The sequence below is a fragment of the Aethalodelphis obliquidens genome, unplaced genomic scaffold, assembly GCF_003676395.1.
Source record: "Aethalodelphis obliquidens isolate GAN/ISIS:26980383/991018 unplaced genomic scaffold, ASM367639v1 scaffold12, whole genome shotgun sequence".
Taxonomy (NCBI): Eukaryota; Metazoa; Chordata; class Mammalia; order Artiodactyla; family Delphinidae; genus Aethalodelphis; species Aethalodelphis obliquidens.
The window spans coordinates 5,062,471-5,081,317 of NW_020837956.1; the positions used below are offsets into that span (position 1 = coordinate 5,062,471).

General features: G+C 39.2%; 1 protein-coding gene across 1 annotated transcript in view; it reads right to left on the reverse strand.

The window, feature by feature from the left end:
• The window catches only part of MSH2 (mutS homolog 2), a 72,034-nt gene that overhangs the window by 35,265 nt on the left and 17,922 nt on the right, over positions 1-18,847 (reverse strand). The window contains exon 7 of the mRNA XM_027113177.1: positions 11,788-11,987. Within this exon, the coding sequence (XP_026968978.1) occupies positions 11,788-11,987 (200 nt within the window). The remainder of the gene's footprint in view (positions 1-11,787; positions 11,988-18,847) is intronic.

Consider the following 18,847-nt stretch of genomic DNA (forward strand, 5'->3'; position numbering starts at 1 on the left):
CATAAGTCTATCAAGAGTAAGTGGTTCAGGGACTTCCCTGGTGGTCCAGTGGTTAAGAATCCGCCTTCCAATGCAGGGGACGCAGGTTTGATCCCTGGTCAGGGAACTAGGATCCCACATGCTGTGGGGTAACTGAGCACATGAGCCACAACTACTGAGCTCATGCGCCGCAACTACTGATCCCGCACGCCACAACTACAGAGAAGCCCACGCACCGCAAGGAAATATCCCGCATGCCGCAACGAAGAATCCGCGTGCAGCAACTAAGACCCGATGCAGCCAAAAATAAATAAATAAATAAATATTTAAATACTAAAAAAAAAAAAGGTAAGTGGTTCATTAAATATACTCCTGGAATGATGCCCTGGCCAGCTTTAAATCTAAGCCTTAACTGGTGTATTAACACCAGTTTGGGGACTTGTTTTCTCCATCTTGCCTATGTTCATGCTACTTAATCATCGATTGAGAGAAATACTATGGAGACTATCCTTAGTGAATTTAGAAAGGCTAATTTTCAGGGGAATTCCCTGGCGGTCCAGTGGTTAGGACTCAACGCTTTCACTCCTGGGGCCCGGGTTCAATCCCTGGTCAGGGAACTAGGAGCCCGCAAACCGCATGGCTACTTGTCAAGTGGCAAAAACACCAATGAAAACCACTTTGGCATGTGCACTGCCCCAAAATAAAATGTTGCACTTTCTTGATATACCACTTTAGAATTCTCCTTTTATGACATCTATCAAAATTATATTTTTGTGTGACAGTCATTGTCTAACGTCTGTTTCCCTCACATGCTATAAGGGCAGAGACTGTTTTGGGGTCCTATCACAGCCTCAGCAGCTAGCAGTGTCAGGAACACAGTGAGTACTCCAAGTGTATGCTAAACCTTCTCGCTGTTTCTGCTTCTCCCTTATCTGCCCTAACAACCTCTGGGTACCAGTCCTTTGTTATGATGTAAGCAATGAATTAATCAATTTTTGCTAACATACCTTTATTAGTATAGACACTAAAGTAAAATAAAGAACACCGTAAGCTTTCAGGACCTCTTAAATAACAATGGTAAGACAAAGCATCTTGAACCCCTAGCACAACCATTCATCACTAAGTACTTTCCCATTCTTTTACTGCTTTTCAGTTTCCTTTCTGACACATTCTCTCTCCTACACTAAGTGGTATTTTCTCATTCTCCCAAAAGAAGTTTCTGAAGGCCTATTACATGTCAGCAGTTGGGCTGGAATACTTGTTCCCTGGGGACATACCGTACACTCAGGTGTCAGGGAGAGATGACACAGTCATTAAACTAATTACTAAGAAGGATGGCAAGTATAATGACAGGGAAATACAGGGTGCTTTGGAAACGCATAACTAGGACAGGAGTGTACTCAAATGTAGGTCTAACCAAAGAAATGACTTTGAAGGTGAAAATCTAAAGATGAAGACAACAAAGCCAGGTGAGACAGGAAGGGATAAATGTCTGATTCTAAAGGAACAGCACATACAAAGGCCAAAGAGTGTGCAGTATATTTGAGATCCGGAGAATGTTCAAGTTCACTTGAACAGATGCAAAAAACAAATGCAGTTTGTTCTTTCAAATTGCAGACTTTTCTCCATCATAAATTTAATAAATCTTAGCATTTTTCATTGAAAAATGTCAAAGTACACTGTATTGTTTCAGTTTTACATATTATTTCAGCTTATACAATTTATTATATAATTATTTCAGTTTTTATATATACCATGTATACATGTTGTTAAAACAGACAACAGGCCCCAAATGGAGTCGCTTATGCTAGGCCTCATGTCCCCAAATCGAGGCTTACCTTAATTACAGTTTCGGCTCTCCCAGAAATGGAATCTTAAACCAGCCAATCAGGAATCACCTGATCAGCACCAGTTAGGTAATACACCTGACAGACCCCTACAATACCCTAAAGGAAAGGAATCTTACAATAACCAACCTGCTTTTTATAACTTCCTTGTTTCAGCTCCCTTCTGCCTATGAAAGTCTTTCATTTTGTACAGCTCTAGAGAGCTCCTTTCTATCTCCTGGATGGGATGCTGCCCAATTCATGAACTGTTCAATAAAGCCAATAAGATCTTTAAAATTCACTCAGTTGAATTCTGTTTTTTAACACTGCATAGACACACCCATGGGTATGCACTAAGTCAAATGAAAATGTGTATCTTACTGTGAGACATGGTCAAAAAAGTCTGAGAAACATTGGCAATGAGTCCTAGGAGGGAAAGGATAGACAGACAGATAGGCAGAGGCAACAATTTATGAGGGGCCTGTCAAACCCCAAAACAGCCCTGTCTCTGCCCTTATAGCACGTGAGGAAAACAGACATTAGACAAGTAATCGCACAAAAATATAAGGCAGTGAAATATAAGGGCAGTAAATATATAAAGGCAGTGAAAAACCCCTGAAGGGTTAACAAGACATTTATATTTTTATTTATAAATATATTTACATATTGAGAAAAACAGCTGGCTGAAGCAAAGAGAAAGGATTAGAAAGAGCCAAGACAAGAGACAGTAAAAGCATTAGGAGGCTGACAGGTAAGAAATGCTATAGCCTGTAAGAAATGTCAGGTAAGAAATGCTATAGCCTGGACTAGGGTGCTGGCAGTGGGCTGGAAAGGTGTCCGAGGTGAAGAATATATATGATGCGATACCAACAGGACTTGGTGACTGAGTGAATGCAAAATGGGAGAGGCAACAGTTAAGGCTGATTCCCAAGGCTTAGACCACTGGGTAGATAATGGGGCCATTTACTGAGAGAGAGAACACCAAAAGCAGAGTTTAGAGGGAGGAATTCAGAGTAGACTTTGAAACATGTGTCCATATGAGAAATCCTCAGTCAGAATTCCCATTCAGTGATAATCAGGTAGTCCAACCAGCAGCGGTCCACTTTAGTCAGACCATGACTTCCCCAGCTCATCAGAATATCAGCCCGCCATTCTGCCTCATTATCTGTAAACTGACGGGCCCCTTCAGGCACGAGCTTGCAATGCCCGGTCTTATTCACCACAGGCAGACACCAACCACACCACAGGCCCCCAACTTCCCACCACGAGAAGACTTTCCCAGATCTGTGTCTGGCAAAATTGAGGTTGCTGGGTAAATTGGCTGTAATTGCACCTAAATTATTGATACTCACTGGTAAACGTCTTCTCTCTCAAATCATTTACATTTTATTTAATGTAACTGAGAAGTAACTGGAAACGGCTGGCAAAATAATTAAGAAAAAGACACTAAGATTTTCTAATCAAGTTAAATGAGCAAGTAACACTAAAATCAAAATGAACTATAGGAGAGTTCTGGGTAACAGATATGAGGTGCCTCCCTACATGTGTCCTCCAGACACTAACTCAGGTCCAAGGCCTACCACTAGTCACAAATCTGCTGAATCAGACTTTCCAAATAGAATATGACTGGAAAAACCAACCTAAAGTCTAAATTAATTATCAAGTTAGTATTAACATCCTTGTTCTAGTAAATATTTTGGTAAATGATAATAAAAAGACATGAGTTTCAATTAACAAAGATTTAAAAATTTATTCTATGCCCACGTTCCCTTGACTAATATAACGTAATTTCCTTAACTCCAACCTAGAAGTTTTATGAAGTACAATTAAATTTTATCTGACCCTTTAAACATATTTATGAAATGGATTTAAAAATTCATGTAAGTGGAAAAAAGGCTAGCAAGATGCTGCTAATGAAAGTTTACAGTATTCACACAAATATGAGGCTGGAGCCAAAACATTACCAAATTAGCAAAGAAGCCAACAGTTGAAATGCAGTCCATCATGGTAAAAGATCAAAATAATTCAATCGCTCTGAATAACAACCTTTAGCACAAGGGCATCTCCGTTATTCCTCCACCACCGACAAGCCGCCCTATAGTTTTGGCCTCTTATCCTCCCTCATGGCCCCCGCCCTCTCTTCCTTTTCAGATTCTCGGGTCACGTCACCCCTTTTGTTGAGCACAGCCACCTGTTTCCGTTCCTTCATTTGCAGGTAATACTTTCCCTGACAATATACCTCATTTTCCTTTCTTACTATTGTCATTTTGACAAAACAGTAATTTTCTTTCCTATGCTGACTTTCTTTTCTGATTCCACTGATTAGTTATGAGTATCATTTTACACCATGCTAGTCTCTGTGAGATAAGAGAAAATGTACTGGTCTCTGCTCCTGGTTCCTGACACAGAGTTCCTAAAACCCTTGTAATTTCCTAAGTGACAAGAGCACTAGGAGCATCTCTTGTTCTAATAAGGTGACCCGAGATGAGCTCTTGAATGGGGGCTGGTCACCAGAAAGACCAAGCCATGATTAGGAGCTTGGAATTTTTAGCTCTACCCCCACTCCCCTATCATCCAGAGAGGGGAAAGGGGCTGGAAATGGAGTTCATAATTGATCATGCCTACGTGAGGAAGCTTCCTAAAACCCCAGTAGTGGTGGCAGGGGGCATGTTCGGTCCAGAGAGCTTTCAGGAGGGCAAACACGTCCACCAGCAGGGTGACGCAACTCAACTCTACAGGACAGAAGCTCCTGTGCTCAGGACCCGCCCCCGCCCCAGACTTGTCGTATCTCTTCATCTGGCTGTTCATCTGCATCCTTTATCAATAAACTGTTAAGTGTAAATAAGTGTTTCCCTGAGTTCAGTGAGCTGTTTTAGCAAATTGATTAAACCCAAGAAGGGGGTCATTGGGACCTCATCTGTAACTGGTTGGTCAGAAGTACAGGTAATACCCTGGGCTTGAGACTGGGTAGAGAGGTTGCAGGGTACCAGGCTTGTGGGATTGAACCCTTAACCTATGGTATCTGATGGGAGACAGTGTCACAACTGAGTTAAACTGCAGAACACCCAGTTAGTGTCACAGGAAATCACTTGGTGTGGGGCAAAACCTCCACACATTTGGTGACCAGAAATGTAACTGATGAAGTTTCTGAGTGTTGTGCCTTGACCTCTTTTATCTCGTAAACTAGTTTTTTATTGCACAGTTTTGCACAGGGATGCATATGTTGCATTATAACAGAACTGGCTGTATGCAAAAGTGTAACAGAATATATTGGGATAAAAATGTTCTAATTATACATTTAATAAATAAATAGTACTGATTTTACAATAGTAAAAATAGTACTAATTGTTAGTTGCCATAATTTAACCTCTATGACTTGACACTAACTGGGTAAGTCAATTATACTTCCATGAAAAAATAAATAAAATTAAGAAAAGAGATAAAAAACAAAAAAAAATTTAAAGGGCAGTTTTACACATGTTAAATTAAGTTAAATGTATAGGAAATACAAAAATACTACAATAAATAATGCATTTTACCTCACAAAAGACTTGAAGTTTGCTTGTGGAGGTGGACTTCCAAAAGGCTGCAGCTTGTAAGTTACTGTGAAATGGTGAGTCCTCTGAAGTGCAGTGAGTGCAAAGCTGTAACACCACATGCAAATGAGTGTGGCTCATGAACACATGGTGGATGTTGGAGGTGTGTGTCTGTGTACATTTTGTGTATGCCTACACTGCTCAGTTCAGCTGGGTGCAATTTTCTGCATTCACCCAGTGTTTCCCATGGGCAAAATGTGCATAAGCAACAAAAAATTCACATTATGCTCAAATTGTTTCCTAATATATGAACTACATTACAACAAGTCTTCCTTGTCAAAGAAAGTGTTAAGCATAACTGACCTTCTATAATTTTGCTTAAAGAATGAAACAACATAAAGCAAAATATTAATAATGGTTACCTCTGGATGGTAGAATAATTACTACAAAGAGTTTACCTTGCTTTTATAAACTGATAAAGACGAAATTTAAAGAAAATATCTCCAAAATACAAAATCCAACCAGATCTTAAATTGCAACTTTATAGGCTAAAGTTTAAAAAGTGCTACATTAGTAAAGCAGATTCCTTTTCAGAAATGCCAAATTGCTTTCATATTATCTTCTATTTAGAAGGAAACTGAGCAATCAGGTTAAAAGGGGGGATTATTATTAGACTAACTTACTATGTTATTTAGGGTTAAAAAGCAATGGAGATAAGCAGAAGGTGCTATGGAAACCAGAAAACTGCATGAGGAGGGCAGAGAAAGCTTCACAGAAAGGGTGATATTTGAGCTCAATCTTAAATATTAGTAGGGTTCCATCACGTGGACAAGGTAGTGAAGGGCATTTAAGACAAAGGAAAAACATGGGGAAAAGCATAAAAAATCAGAGCAGTCTGGAGAACCAGTACAGTGAGGAGAAGAGTAGGTGAGGGAGTATAAGGGAGGCTGACTGAGAAGTAACAGCCAGCCAGGCACAGGAATGGGGCTTCTTCTGGTAGGTTATGGGAAGCAAATTAATGTGTTCATAACCAAAAGTGAAGAAATGATATGATCAGACGTGCTAAGAAAGATTACTATGGGTTCACTGAGGAGGATGCAATGACCAGGGGAGGGAAAATAGCACATGTAAGGTTTTTAAATATACTGAAACAGAAAAGGATGATTACTTGGATGTGGGCAGAAGGAAGGGTTACATACCTCAGTGTGATAGCTGTTACAATAAAATTCATCAACAAAATCTAGATACTTAGAGTTGTTTTAAGCACTATCAGAAATTTGCTCCAAATGCAGAATACCACTGTTTTAGGTTGTGCCTCCATTTTTTAAAAAAATTTTATTGAACTATAGTTAATTTACAATGTTGTATTAATTTCTGTTATACAGCAAAATGACTCAGTTACATGTATATATTCTTTTTCATATTCTTTTGCATTATGGTTTATCACAGGATATTGAATATAGTTCCCTTTGCTATATAGTAGGACCTCATTTTTTATCCATTCTATATATAATAGATTGCATCTGCTAACTCCAAACTCCCAATCCTTCCCTCCCCGACCTCCTTCCCCCTTGGCAACCACAAGTCTGTTCTCTATGTCTATGAATCTGTTTCTGTTTTGTAGATAGGTTAATTTAGATTATTTTAGATTCCATATATAAATGATATTATATGGTATTTGTCTTTCTCTTTCTGACTTACTTCGCTTAGTTTGATAAACTCTGGATCCATCCATGTTGCTGCAAATGTGTGTCTCAACTTTTCAATTTTAAAAGATAAGGAATAAGGGAGGCCAAGTACATTTTTCACATAGCCTTTTTTTTTTTTAACAGGAGAAAGATAATTTAGAGTAGAGCTTTTATCACTCAATGCAAATCTACTTTCTAAACTGTTGCTGCCCTCTGCTGTCACTGAATTTACTTTTTTTCATTTTTTTCCCAGGAATAACATTAAAATAACATTAAACCTAGATTTAATCAAAACCAAAATATCACAAGATGGCAGAATACACTCAATTTCTAGTAATATACAAATATATTTTTAAAATCTTTTAATGATTTTACTTTTAAGGAGAGTGCATCTGGTTTTTCCTCATAAATTAGCCTCAGTTTTGACTTTCTCCATGAAGTCAGTAGGCTAAGGAGCTATGCTGAACTCTGCAAAATGCCATTTTAAACTCAAGAGAGGCACATGAAAAGATGCTCAACATCGCTAATCATCAGAAAAATGCAAATCAAAACCACAATGAGACATCACCTCACACCTGTCAGAATGGCTATCATTAAAAAGACCACAAATAAGAAATTGTTGGCGAGGATGTAGAAAAAAGGGAACCCTCATAAACTGTTGGTGGGAGTGTAAACTGGTGCAGCCACTGTGAAAAACAGTATGGAAAAAAAACAACTAAACACAGAACTACCATATGATCCAGCAATTCCACTCCTGGGTATACATCCGAAGAAAATGAAAACACTAATTCAAAAAGATACACAAATCCCAATATTCCTATCAGCATTATTTACAATTGCCAAGATATGGAAGGGATCTGTGTCCATCAACAGATTAATGGGCAGAGAAGATGTGTGTGTGTGTGTGTGTGTGTGTGTGTGTACATATACATACATATATAAAAAATATATATATGGAATATTACTCAGCCATAAAAAAGGATGAAATTTTTGCCATTTCCAACAACATGGATGGACCTGGAGGGTATGATGCTTAATGAAGTCAGACAGAGAAAGCCTAATACTGTATGTTATCATTTATATGCAGAATCTAAAAAATAAAACAAACAAATGAATATAATAAAACAAACAGATGCACAGATATAGAGGACAAGCTAGTGGTTACCAGTGGGGAGAGAGAAGGGGGGAGGGGCAACACAGGGGTAGGGGATTAAGAGGTACAAACTACTATGGGTAAAATAAGTTACAAGGATATATTGTACAGCATAGGGAATATAGCCAGTATTTTATAATAACTTTAAATGGAGTATAATCTATAAAAATACTGAATCACTATGTTGTACACCTGAAACTAATATTGTAAATCAACTCAAGAGAGATTAGTTAGGTTCCCAGTGACTAGGATATATCTAGATTCTCCAGTGTTCCATGTTATTGAAAGAAAATACACACCTCTAAGCACCACGAAACTTGGAACAGTCTTCCTCCTTTAATATTTTCTAGGCTGGGTGATTTCAAATACCTTAACTGGACATCAGTTATCAAACTGATAATGTAAAGCATTTGATTTACATAATGTTATGATATCTCACAGGACTTATACTAAGTGTAACACCAAAAAAGTAGGGAATTACTAACTTGTTGAAAACTCTCAAGTACATTAATCTACACATATGCAGAGAGGTTCATGAAGAGAGCCAAGCCTTTCAAATCCAATTCCTAACTTCCATGCTTATCTCAGGGAATAAGAAAGATTCCCCAGAGAATATGCAGAGCAATATTTCTTACATTTTTTTGGGGGTGGTGGTGGTTTACATATACTTTTGAATATCTGATGAAACTTGCAGATCCTTTACCCCTCCAAAAATACATATACACAAAATTTTGCATAAAATTTCAGGATACTTTCAAGAACTCATTCAAAAATCCCAGGTTTAAAGTTTCAGGTACTGAGTGAAAAGGGGCCCAAAAATACAACTGGGGATTGTGGGATGGGCGTGGGGTGACTACACTGAAGAGGATGGCAAAAAATATAAGGATCTAGCAATTCCAGTTCTGGGTATATATCTAAAAGAAACAAAATCGTTATCTCGAAGAAATATCTGCACCCCCCACATTCACTGCAGCATCATTTACAACAGCCAAGACACGGAAACAACCTAAGTGTCCACCAGCGAAGGAATGGATAAAGAAACTGTGATACATATGTACAACGGAGTATCCTTCAACCAAAAAGAAAGAAATCCTGCCATCTGCAACAACATGAATGGACCTTGAGGGCATTATGTCAAGTGAAAAGAGTGAGACAGGGAAAGTCAAATACTTTGTGATCTCACTTATATGTGGAATCTAATAAAACCAAACTCATAAACACAGAAGAGACTGGTGGTTGCGAGAGGCAGGGGGTGGAGGAAATGGGTGAAGGTGGGCAAAAGGTACAAATTTCAAGTTATAAGATTTAAGTCCTGGCAAGGTAATGTACAACATGGTGACTGTAATTAAAAAACAAAAATAAGGGCTTCCCTGGTGGCGCAGTGGTTGAGAGTCCGCCTGACGATGCAGGGGACACGGGTTCGTGCCTGGGTCCGGGAAGATCCCACATGCTGCGGAGCGGCTGGGCCCGTGAGCCATGGCCACTGAGCCTGCGCGTCCGGAGCCTGTGCCCCGCAACGGGAGAGGCCACAACAGTGAGAGGCCCGCGTACCGCAAAAAAAATAAAAACAAAAAACAAAAACTGTATTGTATATTCGAAAAGCTGCTAAGAGATTAGACTTTAAAAGGTCTCATCATAAGAAAAAAAACTAAGTGAGGTAACGATGTTAACTTATTGTGGTGATCAGTTACGTAGTATATATATACATATCAAATCGTGTTGTACATCTAAATTTATACAATGTTATATGTCAATTATATCTCAGTAAAACTGGGAGGAAAAAAAGCCTGTCACACTCACCAGTGAAACCTAGTAAGATAAGGACTGGACTGTGTTCACTGAATTTAGCAACAAGTAAGTCACTTAGCAAATGCCATTTCAGTACAGTGGTCAGGGCTAAAGCCAGTGGAGTGAATGGAATATGGAAATGTAGGCTTTCAGAAACTTCACTGAGTACAGGTACAAGAGGAGGACACAGGGACAAGGATGGCTTTTTTACCTCATGAGGGAAGAGATGTGAGAGATATGTTTAAAACAGCTGATGTTAAGTGGTAAGAGTAAATTGTTTAGAGAGCCTATCTCCATGATTACATCCCTAACACCTGTCAATCCCCTTGTGCTTCCAACTGATCCCGTTGGAATGAGGCCAGAGGAGACAATCAGAAAATGGTAGCAGTAGAAGATATTCATTTACAGGATGAGGAAATTGAGGCACAAAGGAGGGAAATTAAGCCACACTAAAGAAATGTGAAACAGAAAAGATTAAAGACCCATTTTCTTTAATTCCACTTTGGTGGGACTAAATTAAAATCTAGGGCATTTAAGCCTCATCAGTCTAATGAGGAGCCTTGACTAGAATAGCAATACTTTTCATACAGTGGTACTCTGAAACGATAAGCAGTTAGCTCTTCTTTTACACTCTGTTAGATAAATAAGAGGGAAGGTTACCATAAAATTTAAATTAAATCTATACTTATTTTGTACCAGTCATCATAGCTTTTTAAGTCTGCCTACAAAAAAATTCATAAAGCTTTCTCATAATATTGAAAGGTTTGTTTTCCATAGCTCCAAGAGATGTTGATTTTTAACTCTGAAACTTAAAATGCTTTATGTATTAGACATATAACTTTGTACTTACTAAAATATTTGTTGTAGAAACTAATGTTCACTTAAAGTTAAAAACTATGCTTGTAAGAGCAAGTTGATTTTATCCACCAATACTATATTGATTAACTAATATATGACTTTGCTTACTTTATAGTAGTAACTACCCTCTGACTTCAACTGTTACCACCAAGACCTTCTGTCTTAACTTTCTTTCATAGGTGTACTGGAAAGGTTAATTCCAGCAGGCCTGGAATTAGCCTCCGGTGTTTTCTTCAAGTTCCTGCATGGCAATGACCCCTGGTCAAGGCATGAAACATACTAATCGTGTTGTTTTGTAATCTCTCGTCCCAGGAGATTCAAGGTGGTTCATTCAGCTTAGCACCATGTGATCGATGATTTGCACCCGGTCTCACTGAGGCCCCAAGAGGGCTCTGCTGTAGAAACTAGTTACAGAACAGGAATACGCCCACAAGACCAGCAAAATATTAAGAAGCCCAGCAAGACTGTTTTAGGCTCCCTGGTTCCAGGGTGTTCTGTATACAATAATGGTCCCTGATAGGAGAAGGTGCACCTCACCAAGGACCTTTTTATAGGTACCTGCACCTGACCTCCCCGGCCCCCTTGTTGTGACAGCCTTTCGCTGTGATGCATTATCCTTACTTTAGTGCGGCTGCTAGACTGTATCCTTTTCCAGTAATAAACCATGTGTTTGTAAGCACTGTCATTTCGGGTCCTGTGAGTCTTTAGCAATCAAACCCTGTTTAACTGCCACTGTTAGTGCAAGACACCTATTAATAAACCTCGTAATCCTAATATTCATTTCTAAAAAACAAAAATTCTAAATTGTCTCATGACTTCTGTCTGTGATACAGCCAGAGGGCAACACAAACCTATTAGGAAAACGTAAAGATGAGTCACCAGAACCAACTTTAAAAGGACAGAACACTTGCTAAGTATATTGAGAGTGAAGGAAAACAAAAACAAAATCATTTTATTACCTTCATATTTTTCCAGAGCCTGAATAACATTAGGGAGTTGATTTATACCCTGATAGAGTCGATAACAATCTTGTAAGTTTGCTGCTTGTCTTTGAAATTTCTTGGCAAGTCGGTTAAGATCTGGAAATCGACGAAGTAAATCTTCTTGTAAACTCTGCCTCAATTCTGCATCTTCTACAAAAGCTTCCACTAAATTTAATCTGAAATAAATTATACTAGAATTAATCTTAAATATTTTAGTGTGAAACTAAAATTTGGCAACTAGGTGCATGTCTCAACTCAAAAACTCCATGTAAGAAGCTTGAATCTATTCTGAAATGTTAGTTTTTTGTAGAGGATGGAAAGCTCCATAACACTGTGATGTAAGCAGTTTGTGATTAGTTAATAACCAAATTAATGTTTAGTTAAGTAGTATCATATGATACTGAAATATACCCAATTTTGTTTGCCTTTCATCAAATTGACATTTCTTAAATAGAGGAATCTCATTATTGGGACTGTTGATATTGACACATTATTGCACATGGAAACAATGATCTTTAATGAAACAGAATTACAATTCAAGAATGTTGCCAAATTCAATACTTATTCTATCAGAAAGTCTTATAAGTTCAAAATGTATTCTAAAATTACCTCATGATAGTACAAAGCCAAAATGATCTTTAATGAAACATCTTTAACGAAACAGAATTACAATTCAAGAATGTTGCCAAATTCAGTACTTATTCTATCAGAAAGTCTTATAAATTCAAAATGCATTCTAAAATTACCTCATGATAGTAAAAGCCAAAATTTTCTAATTAAAAAACTGAAATAAGTTTATTGCTTCACAAAATCAGTAAATAAAATCTTAGCTTGTTTCAAGAACTATAAAACACACAGTTTATATTGCTTTTGTAATTTATTGGAATCAGTGGCTTTCCATTTTTTTCCCTGTAATCCACAGCAAGAAATATAGTTTTACATCATGACCCAGCACACACATGCACAGATACTGTAGCGGGCAAAATAAGCCACCTCAAAACATGCCACTCTAGTGTCCATAAGGACTACTTTGGTCCTTAGGGACTATTTTTAGTTGAGGACAATTGAGAAGGAGCAGAAAGAAGGAAAGCTCTTTGCCTTCTCCCTATTTGCCCAAAAGCAGGACATAAATTTACGAAGGTGCTCCCCCTTCCTTCTTTACCAGGAAGGACAACAATTAATCTCAACTTTAGACCCTTAACAGCCTGGAGATGGCAACAGAGGAACGTACATAACCCTACCAGCTAGCCTTTCTCTACCTTTAGTTTCCATACATTTCCCTTCCCACAATTTGTAGCCCTAGGAACTCAAAGTCCCTTTCCTTTGTCTTGTCACTTCTCTGAAAATTTATTGTTCTTTTGCTAAGATGCTATATAAGCCCAAGTTCCAACTAACCCTAGAGTTACTCATCTCTGAGCGCTCCCACATGTAAGCATAAACATGTTTGTTTTCTCTCTTGTTAATCTGTCTTTTGTCAGTCCAATTCATAGGGCCACAGCCAAAGAACTAGGAGAGTAGTAGGAAAAAGAAACTTTCCTCCCTGACAACATATAATTAAAATAGGTTTTGCAAGACAAAACTTAACTCTTACTATATGTGGTGCACTCTTTTATTTTTCTCTTGTATTTAACTTTTCAAAAATGCTAGTTATCACCTGCTACACTAACTTCACAACCCACCACTGGGTCACAACATGCACTATGAAAAACTATGTAGTAGATGGTATTGAAGTAATAGCTGAAAGGTAAACTTTAACATTCAAAGGTAGGGGAAATGGCGTGGGCACAGAAGACGATCCTAGGTTTAGAACGCTATCAGATGAACAACCATTTTCCTTACATTTGTAAATTATATGAGTAGTAAATTAATCCTCAAATTGCACAGGAACAGGAAAAGGAGCCAAATCAGCTTTCTAAATTTCTTAACTATTTACTGATCTCTTCATCAGCATTTACAATTCCTGCATCATCATAATGTTCATCTAGCATGTCATATGAAGGGAAAAATATGCTGTCCCTGTAGTTATCATATAATGACTACAAATATTAAAGCAAGATTTTGCAACCTTAGTATGTGGCAGCCTGGATGGGAGGGGAGCCTGAGGGAGAATGGATACATGTTTATGTATGGCTGAGTCGCTTTGCTGTGCACCTGAAACTATCACAATATTGTTAATCAGCTATACTCCGATATAAAGTAAAAAGTTAAAAAAAAAAAAAGAAGATTTTGCAACCTTGGCAATACTGACATTTAGGCTAGATAATTCTTTGCTGTGAGGGGTTGTTCTGTGCTGTTTAACAGCATCCCTGAATTCCACCCACTATACTCTTTCCAGAGTAACAACCCAAAATGTCTCCAGACACTGCCAAATGTCCCAGAGGCGGCGGGGGAGGGGAGGACAGCCCCAGGCTAGGCCACTGGTTTAAAGGACCTTGAATCACTTTAAAAGATGAAAGTAAAGAGAAAAATAACAAACTCTATAGAATGTCAAGATAATATTCAGGGAGTTGGTAGTAGATATATTTGTTGTAGCAAATGCCAAATTAGTGGGGAAATAATCTGCTACCAAGCTTGTATTACCAACCAGTCACAGGCTATATAAACAAGCCATTATTCAGGCACTCACTGCTCCAGAAAATATTTCTATGGCTTGTACTCTAGATTTTAAAAACAAAGCAAACAAAACTGAGTCAGGGATGCAGCCAAATCACAGCAAATTTGGGCCTTCCTAGCTAATCCTCTGGCTCTAACTGGGCTTCTCCAAGTTTGATCCAAGATTACCCATATTAAAATCACTTGGAGGTGGAATACAGAATCCCCAAGGTTGGGGCCCACCTGTGAAATTGCAATGAGCTTCTCAAGTGATTCTTCGGCCCAGAACAGTTTAAAAAAGTGAGTTCTAACAATCACAAGAAATTTCTGAGTTCTCATGATAAAACAGGAAGAGAAGTTTAAGGGGGTCAGGAAAAGGATGAAAGAAACCTGATGTTGGCTTCACCTACCTCATCTTTCTTTTCCTCTTCTTTTCCTAAAACTCCTTAGGCCACTCTCCATAAATGGTAAGTATTCACAGAGAAGACATCTCTGATCTAGAATCTCCCTATGCTTCTTTCCTGTTCCACCAAGTATCTTATCACTGTTTCCTCTCAAGCTGACCACAGAATCATAAGTAACCAACATTGTTCAAGAGCATAAAGTTCCACAGAATAGAGAGCCCAGAAATAAACCCACACACCTACGGTCAATTAATCTTCAACCAAGGAGGCAAGAATATACAATGAGAAAAAGACGGTCTCTTCAGCAAGTGGTGTTAGGAAAGTTGGGACAGCCACATGTACATCAAAGAAGTTAAAACAGCCTCACACCACACACAAAAATAAACTCAAAATAGCTTAAAAGGGCTTCCCTGGTGGCGCAGTGGTGGAGAGTCCGCCTGCCGATGCAGGGGACACAGGTTCATGCCCTGGTCCGGGAAGATCCCACATGCTGCGGAGCGGCTGGGCCCGTGAGCCATAGCCGCTGAGTCTGCGCGTCCGGAGCCTGTGCTCCGCAACGGGAGAGGCCACAGCAGTGAGAGGCCCGCGTACCACAAAAAGAAAGAAAAAAAAAATAGCTTAAAGACTTAAACATAAGACATGATGCCATAAAACTCCTAGAAGAGATAATAATTTTGTAAAACATTCTCTGACATTCTCTGAATGTATATACATATATATAACTGAATCACCTTGCTGTACAGCAGAAATTAACACATTATAAATCAACTATACTTTAATTTAAAAAAAAAAAGAGCATAAAGTTCCAGAAAGAGTATTAAGTAAAACAGCAAGGGAATGAAAAAGCTTCTAAAACACATAGCACAAGGCAAGATACACAGCCCCCTCAGTCTTTGGTCTGGATATCATTAAAAGTCTAATAATGGACTTCCCTGGGGGCGCAGTGGTTAGGAATCCGCCTGACAATGCAGGCAACACGGGTTCGAGCCCTGGTCCGGGAAGATTCCACATGCCACGAAGCAACTAAGCCCCCGTGCGCCACAACTACTGAGCCCACGTGCCACAACTAACTACTGAAGCCCGCGCAGGTAGAGCCCGTCCTTTGCAATGAGAAGCCACTGCAATAAGAAGCCCGTGCACCGCAGTGAAGAGTAGCCCCTGCTCACCGCAACTAGAGAAAGCCCGTGCGCAGCAACGAAGACCCAATGCAGCCAAAAATAAATAAATTTATTTTTTTAAAAAGTCTAATAAATTGCTAGTTTCACAAGTCTATTCGACATGCCATTTCAGAAATAATTACAGTATTAGTTTGTGCTCTGGCTAACAGAGGTTTTTTTAAAAAAAGACTGCTTTACTGTTTCCATGACAATCCCACTTTCAAATCACAACTTCAGAAGTACCAAAGTTAGTGTTGGCAAAACAGAGTATACCTGTCAATTCTACTCAAAATTACTCAGCTGTCACAATTTGATACATTAATGCAAAAGTTGACTGGAATACAAGATAATTTTTAGGGTCAGTTAATCTCTAAAATTCCAAAAGAATAAATTATAAAATTAGTCATGAAATTTTTGATATTTTAAAATCACCATTGTGTTCTTTAAAACCAGCACTTCTGATCTCTCACTGTAAAAACAGTTGACTGGAATTTCATGACAGCTTATTTATATGGCTGAGAACAAATCTGGTACCTAAATACAAGTTTTTGAGCCTCTTCTTTACCTGTTCTTCACATGGTTTAACGCAGACAGAACCACTCATTTGATACATTAAATAGCAGATAATCTGCTACATAGGCTTGAGAAAATTAAAAAAGAAAAAAGAGTATGGCAAAATATAAGAGAAAGGAACATGCTTTCAAGGAATTTTCAATCTAGTGGAGGAGAAGGACATGTTGCATCTTACAGTTAGTGCTGAGTAACAACCAAGATACAAAATGCAATGAAATGTGATACAAGTAAGAAAGCAGAGAATTCCTATGGGAGCTGGGGAACCTCATTTTGGGGTATTTCATTTGCCTATATTCTAAATAGTTGGGATTTAAAGAGATAGGATCTTGAGGAAAATGCTTGGGTGGGGAGGGTGGAGCAGCAAGAGCAGAGACTTGAAGAGAGAACAGTACAGGATGCACCGGAAGAAAACTGAAGCAGAGAAGGAATAGGGAAAAAAACTATAACCAAGGCAAAATGGAAAGGTTGCCTTTGGAAAGGAAAGCATTATTTCCTCTTCTGAGAAAGAGCCAGGGAGTAAAAGACTGAAAATACAGGTACATTTTGAGATTGTAAGAATCAGGGAGGAGATCATCTGCTTACACGTAGGAGGCAGCTGAAGGGAAAATAAAAAATGTTGGTCATTGGTCACTGAAATGAGTCATGTAACAAAAGTAATACCAGGCAGCAGTGAAAACTAGATAGCTTGAAAGTACAGTGGAACCTTTTTTTTTTTGCGGTACGCGGGCCTCTCACTGTTGTGGCCTCTCCCGTTGCGGAGCACAGGCTCCAGACGCGCAGGCTCAGTGGCCATGGCTCACGGGCCCAGCCGCTCCACAGCATGTGGGATCTTCCCGGACCGCGGAACGAACCCGTGTCCCCTGCATCGGCAGGCGGACTCTCAACCACTGCACCACCAGGGAAGCCCCAGAAACTCTTAATTGAGAAAGAAAGCTAAGGAGAGAGGGGCCAGTATGACAAAGAACCAATGGGGCAAGAAATTCTATGGCCCCCATGAAAGCACTGGAAAGAGGGTTGCCTTTGTGGTGCAGACTGGACAGGAAGGCAAATAAAATTCAAAGGGACTAGCAGATCAGCCCAGAGACCAGAAAAAAGGGGTTTCCACTAAACTCGATTTGGAAGCAGAGAAAATGGTGGAAAAGCAGTAGAGTGATAGCCCTCCTGTTCTTCCTCTGAGGCCAGAGCAATGCTTTGCTGTTTTAAAGAAACTGCACTCACTATATGACCTCCAGACCTCTCTGTTTCTACAGAATACAGACTACTAACTAAAGACATCCTTGCACAAAAGGATACTTAATATAACCTGGAAAGAAGTCTAGGTCTAAGTCTTAATATAACCCTGGAAGTACACTGCCTCAAGAAGCATGATATATTATCACGTAAGCACCACCACCATTTCTACATTTATAGGAACCACTTTTTTTTAAAATAAATTTATTTATTTTATTTATTATTTTTGGCTGTGTTGGGTCTTCGTTGCTGCACACGGGCTTTCTCTAGTTGCGGCGAGGGGGGGCTACTCTTCGTTGCGGTGCGCGGGCTTCTCATTGTGGTGGCTTCTCTTGTTGTGCAGCACAGGCTCTAGGCATGTGGGCTTCAGTAGTTGCAGCTTGCAGGCTCTAGAGCACAGGCTCAGTAGTTGTGGTGCACAGGCTTAGTTGCTCCGTGGCATGTGGGATCTTCCTGGACCAGGGCTCGAACCCGTGTTGCCTGCATTGGCAGGCGGATTCTCAACCACTGTGCCACCAGGGAAGCCCAGAACCACTTTTATTTGGAGATACATATTTCTAATAAGATTGCTACATTAATCATATTAAATGTCATAGAAAAAGAAATACTTAGTTTTGGGCTTCCCTGGTGGCGCAGTGGTTGGGAGTCTGCCTGCCAATGCAGGGGACGCGGGTTCGCGCCCTGGTCTGGGAAGATCCCACAAGCTGCAGAGAAACTGGGCCCGTGAGCCACAATTACTGAGCCTGCGCGTCTGGAGCTTGTGCTCCGCAACAATAGAGGCCGCGATAGTGAAAGGCCTGCGCACCGCGATGAAGAGTGGCCCCCCCTTGCCACAACTAGAGAAAGCCCTCGCACAGAAACGAAGACCCAACACAGCCATAAATAAATAAATAAATAATAATATCACCCTTGATTAAAAAAAAAAAGAAAAGAAATACTTAGTTTTAAACTAGAAGGCAATAAGAATACCAAATTCAAAAAAAAAAAAAAAAAAAAAGAATACCAAATTCAACATATGCAAATGATATCATCAGCAATTTCACAAGTGAACTATTTCATATGCTAACATATATTCAATGT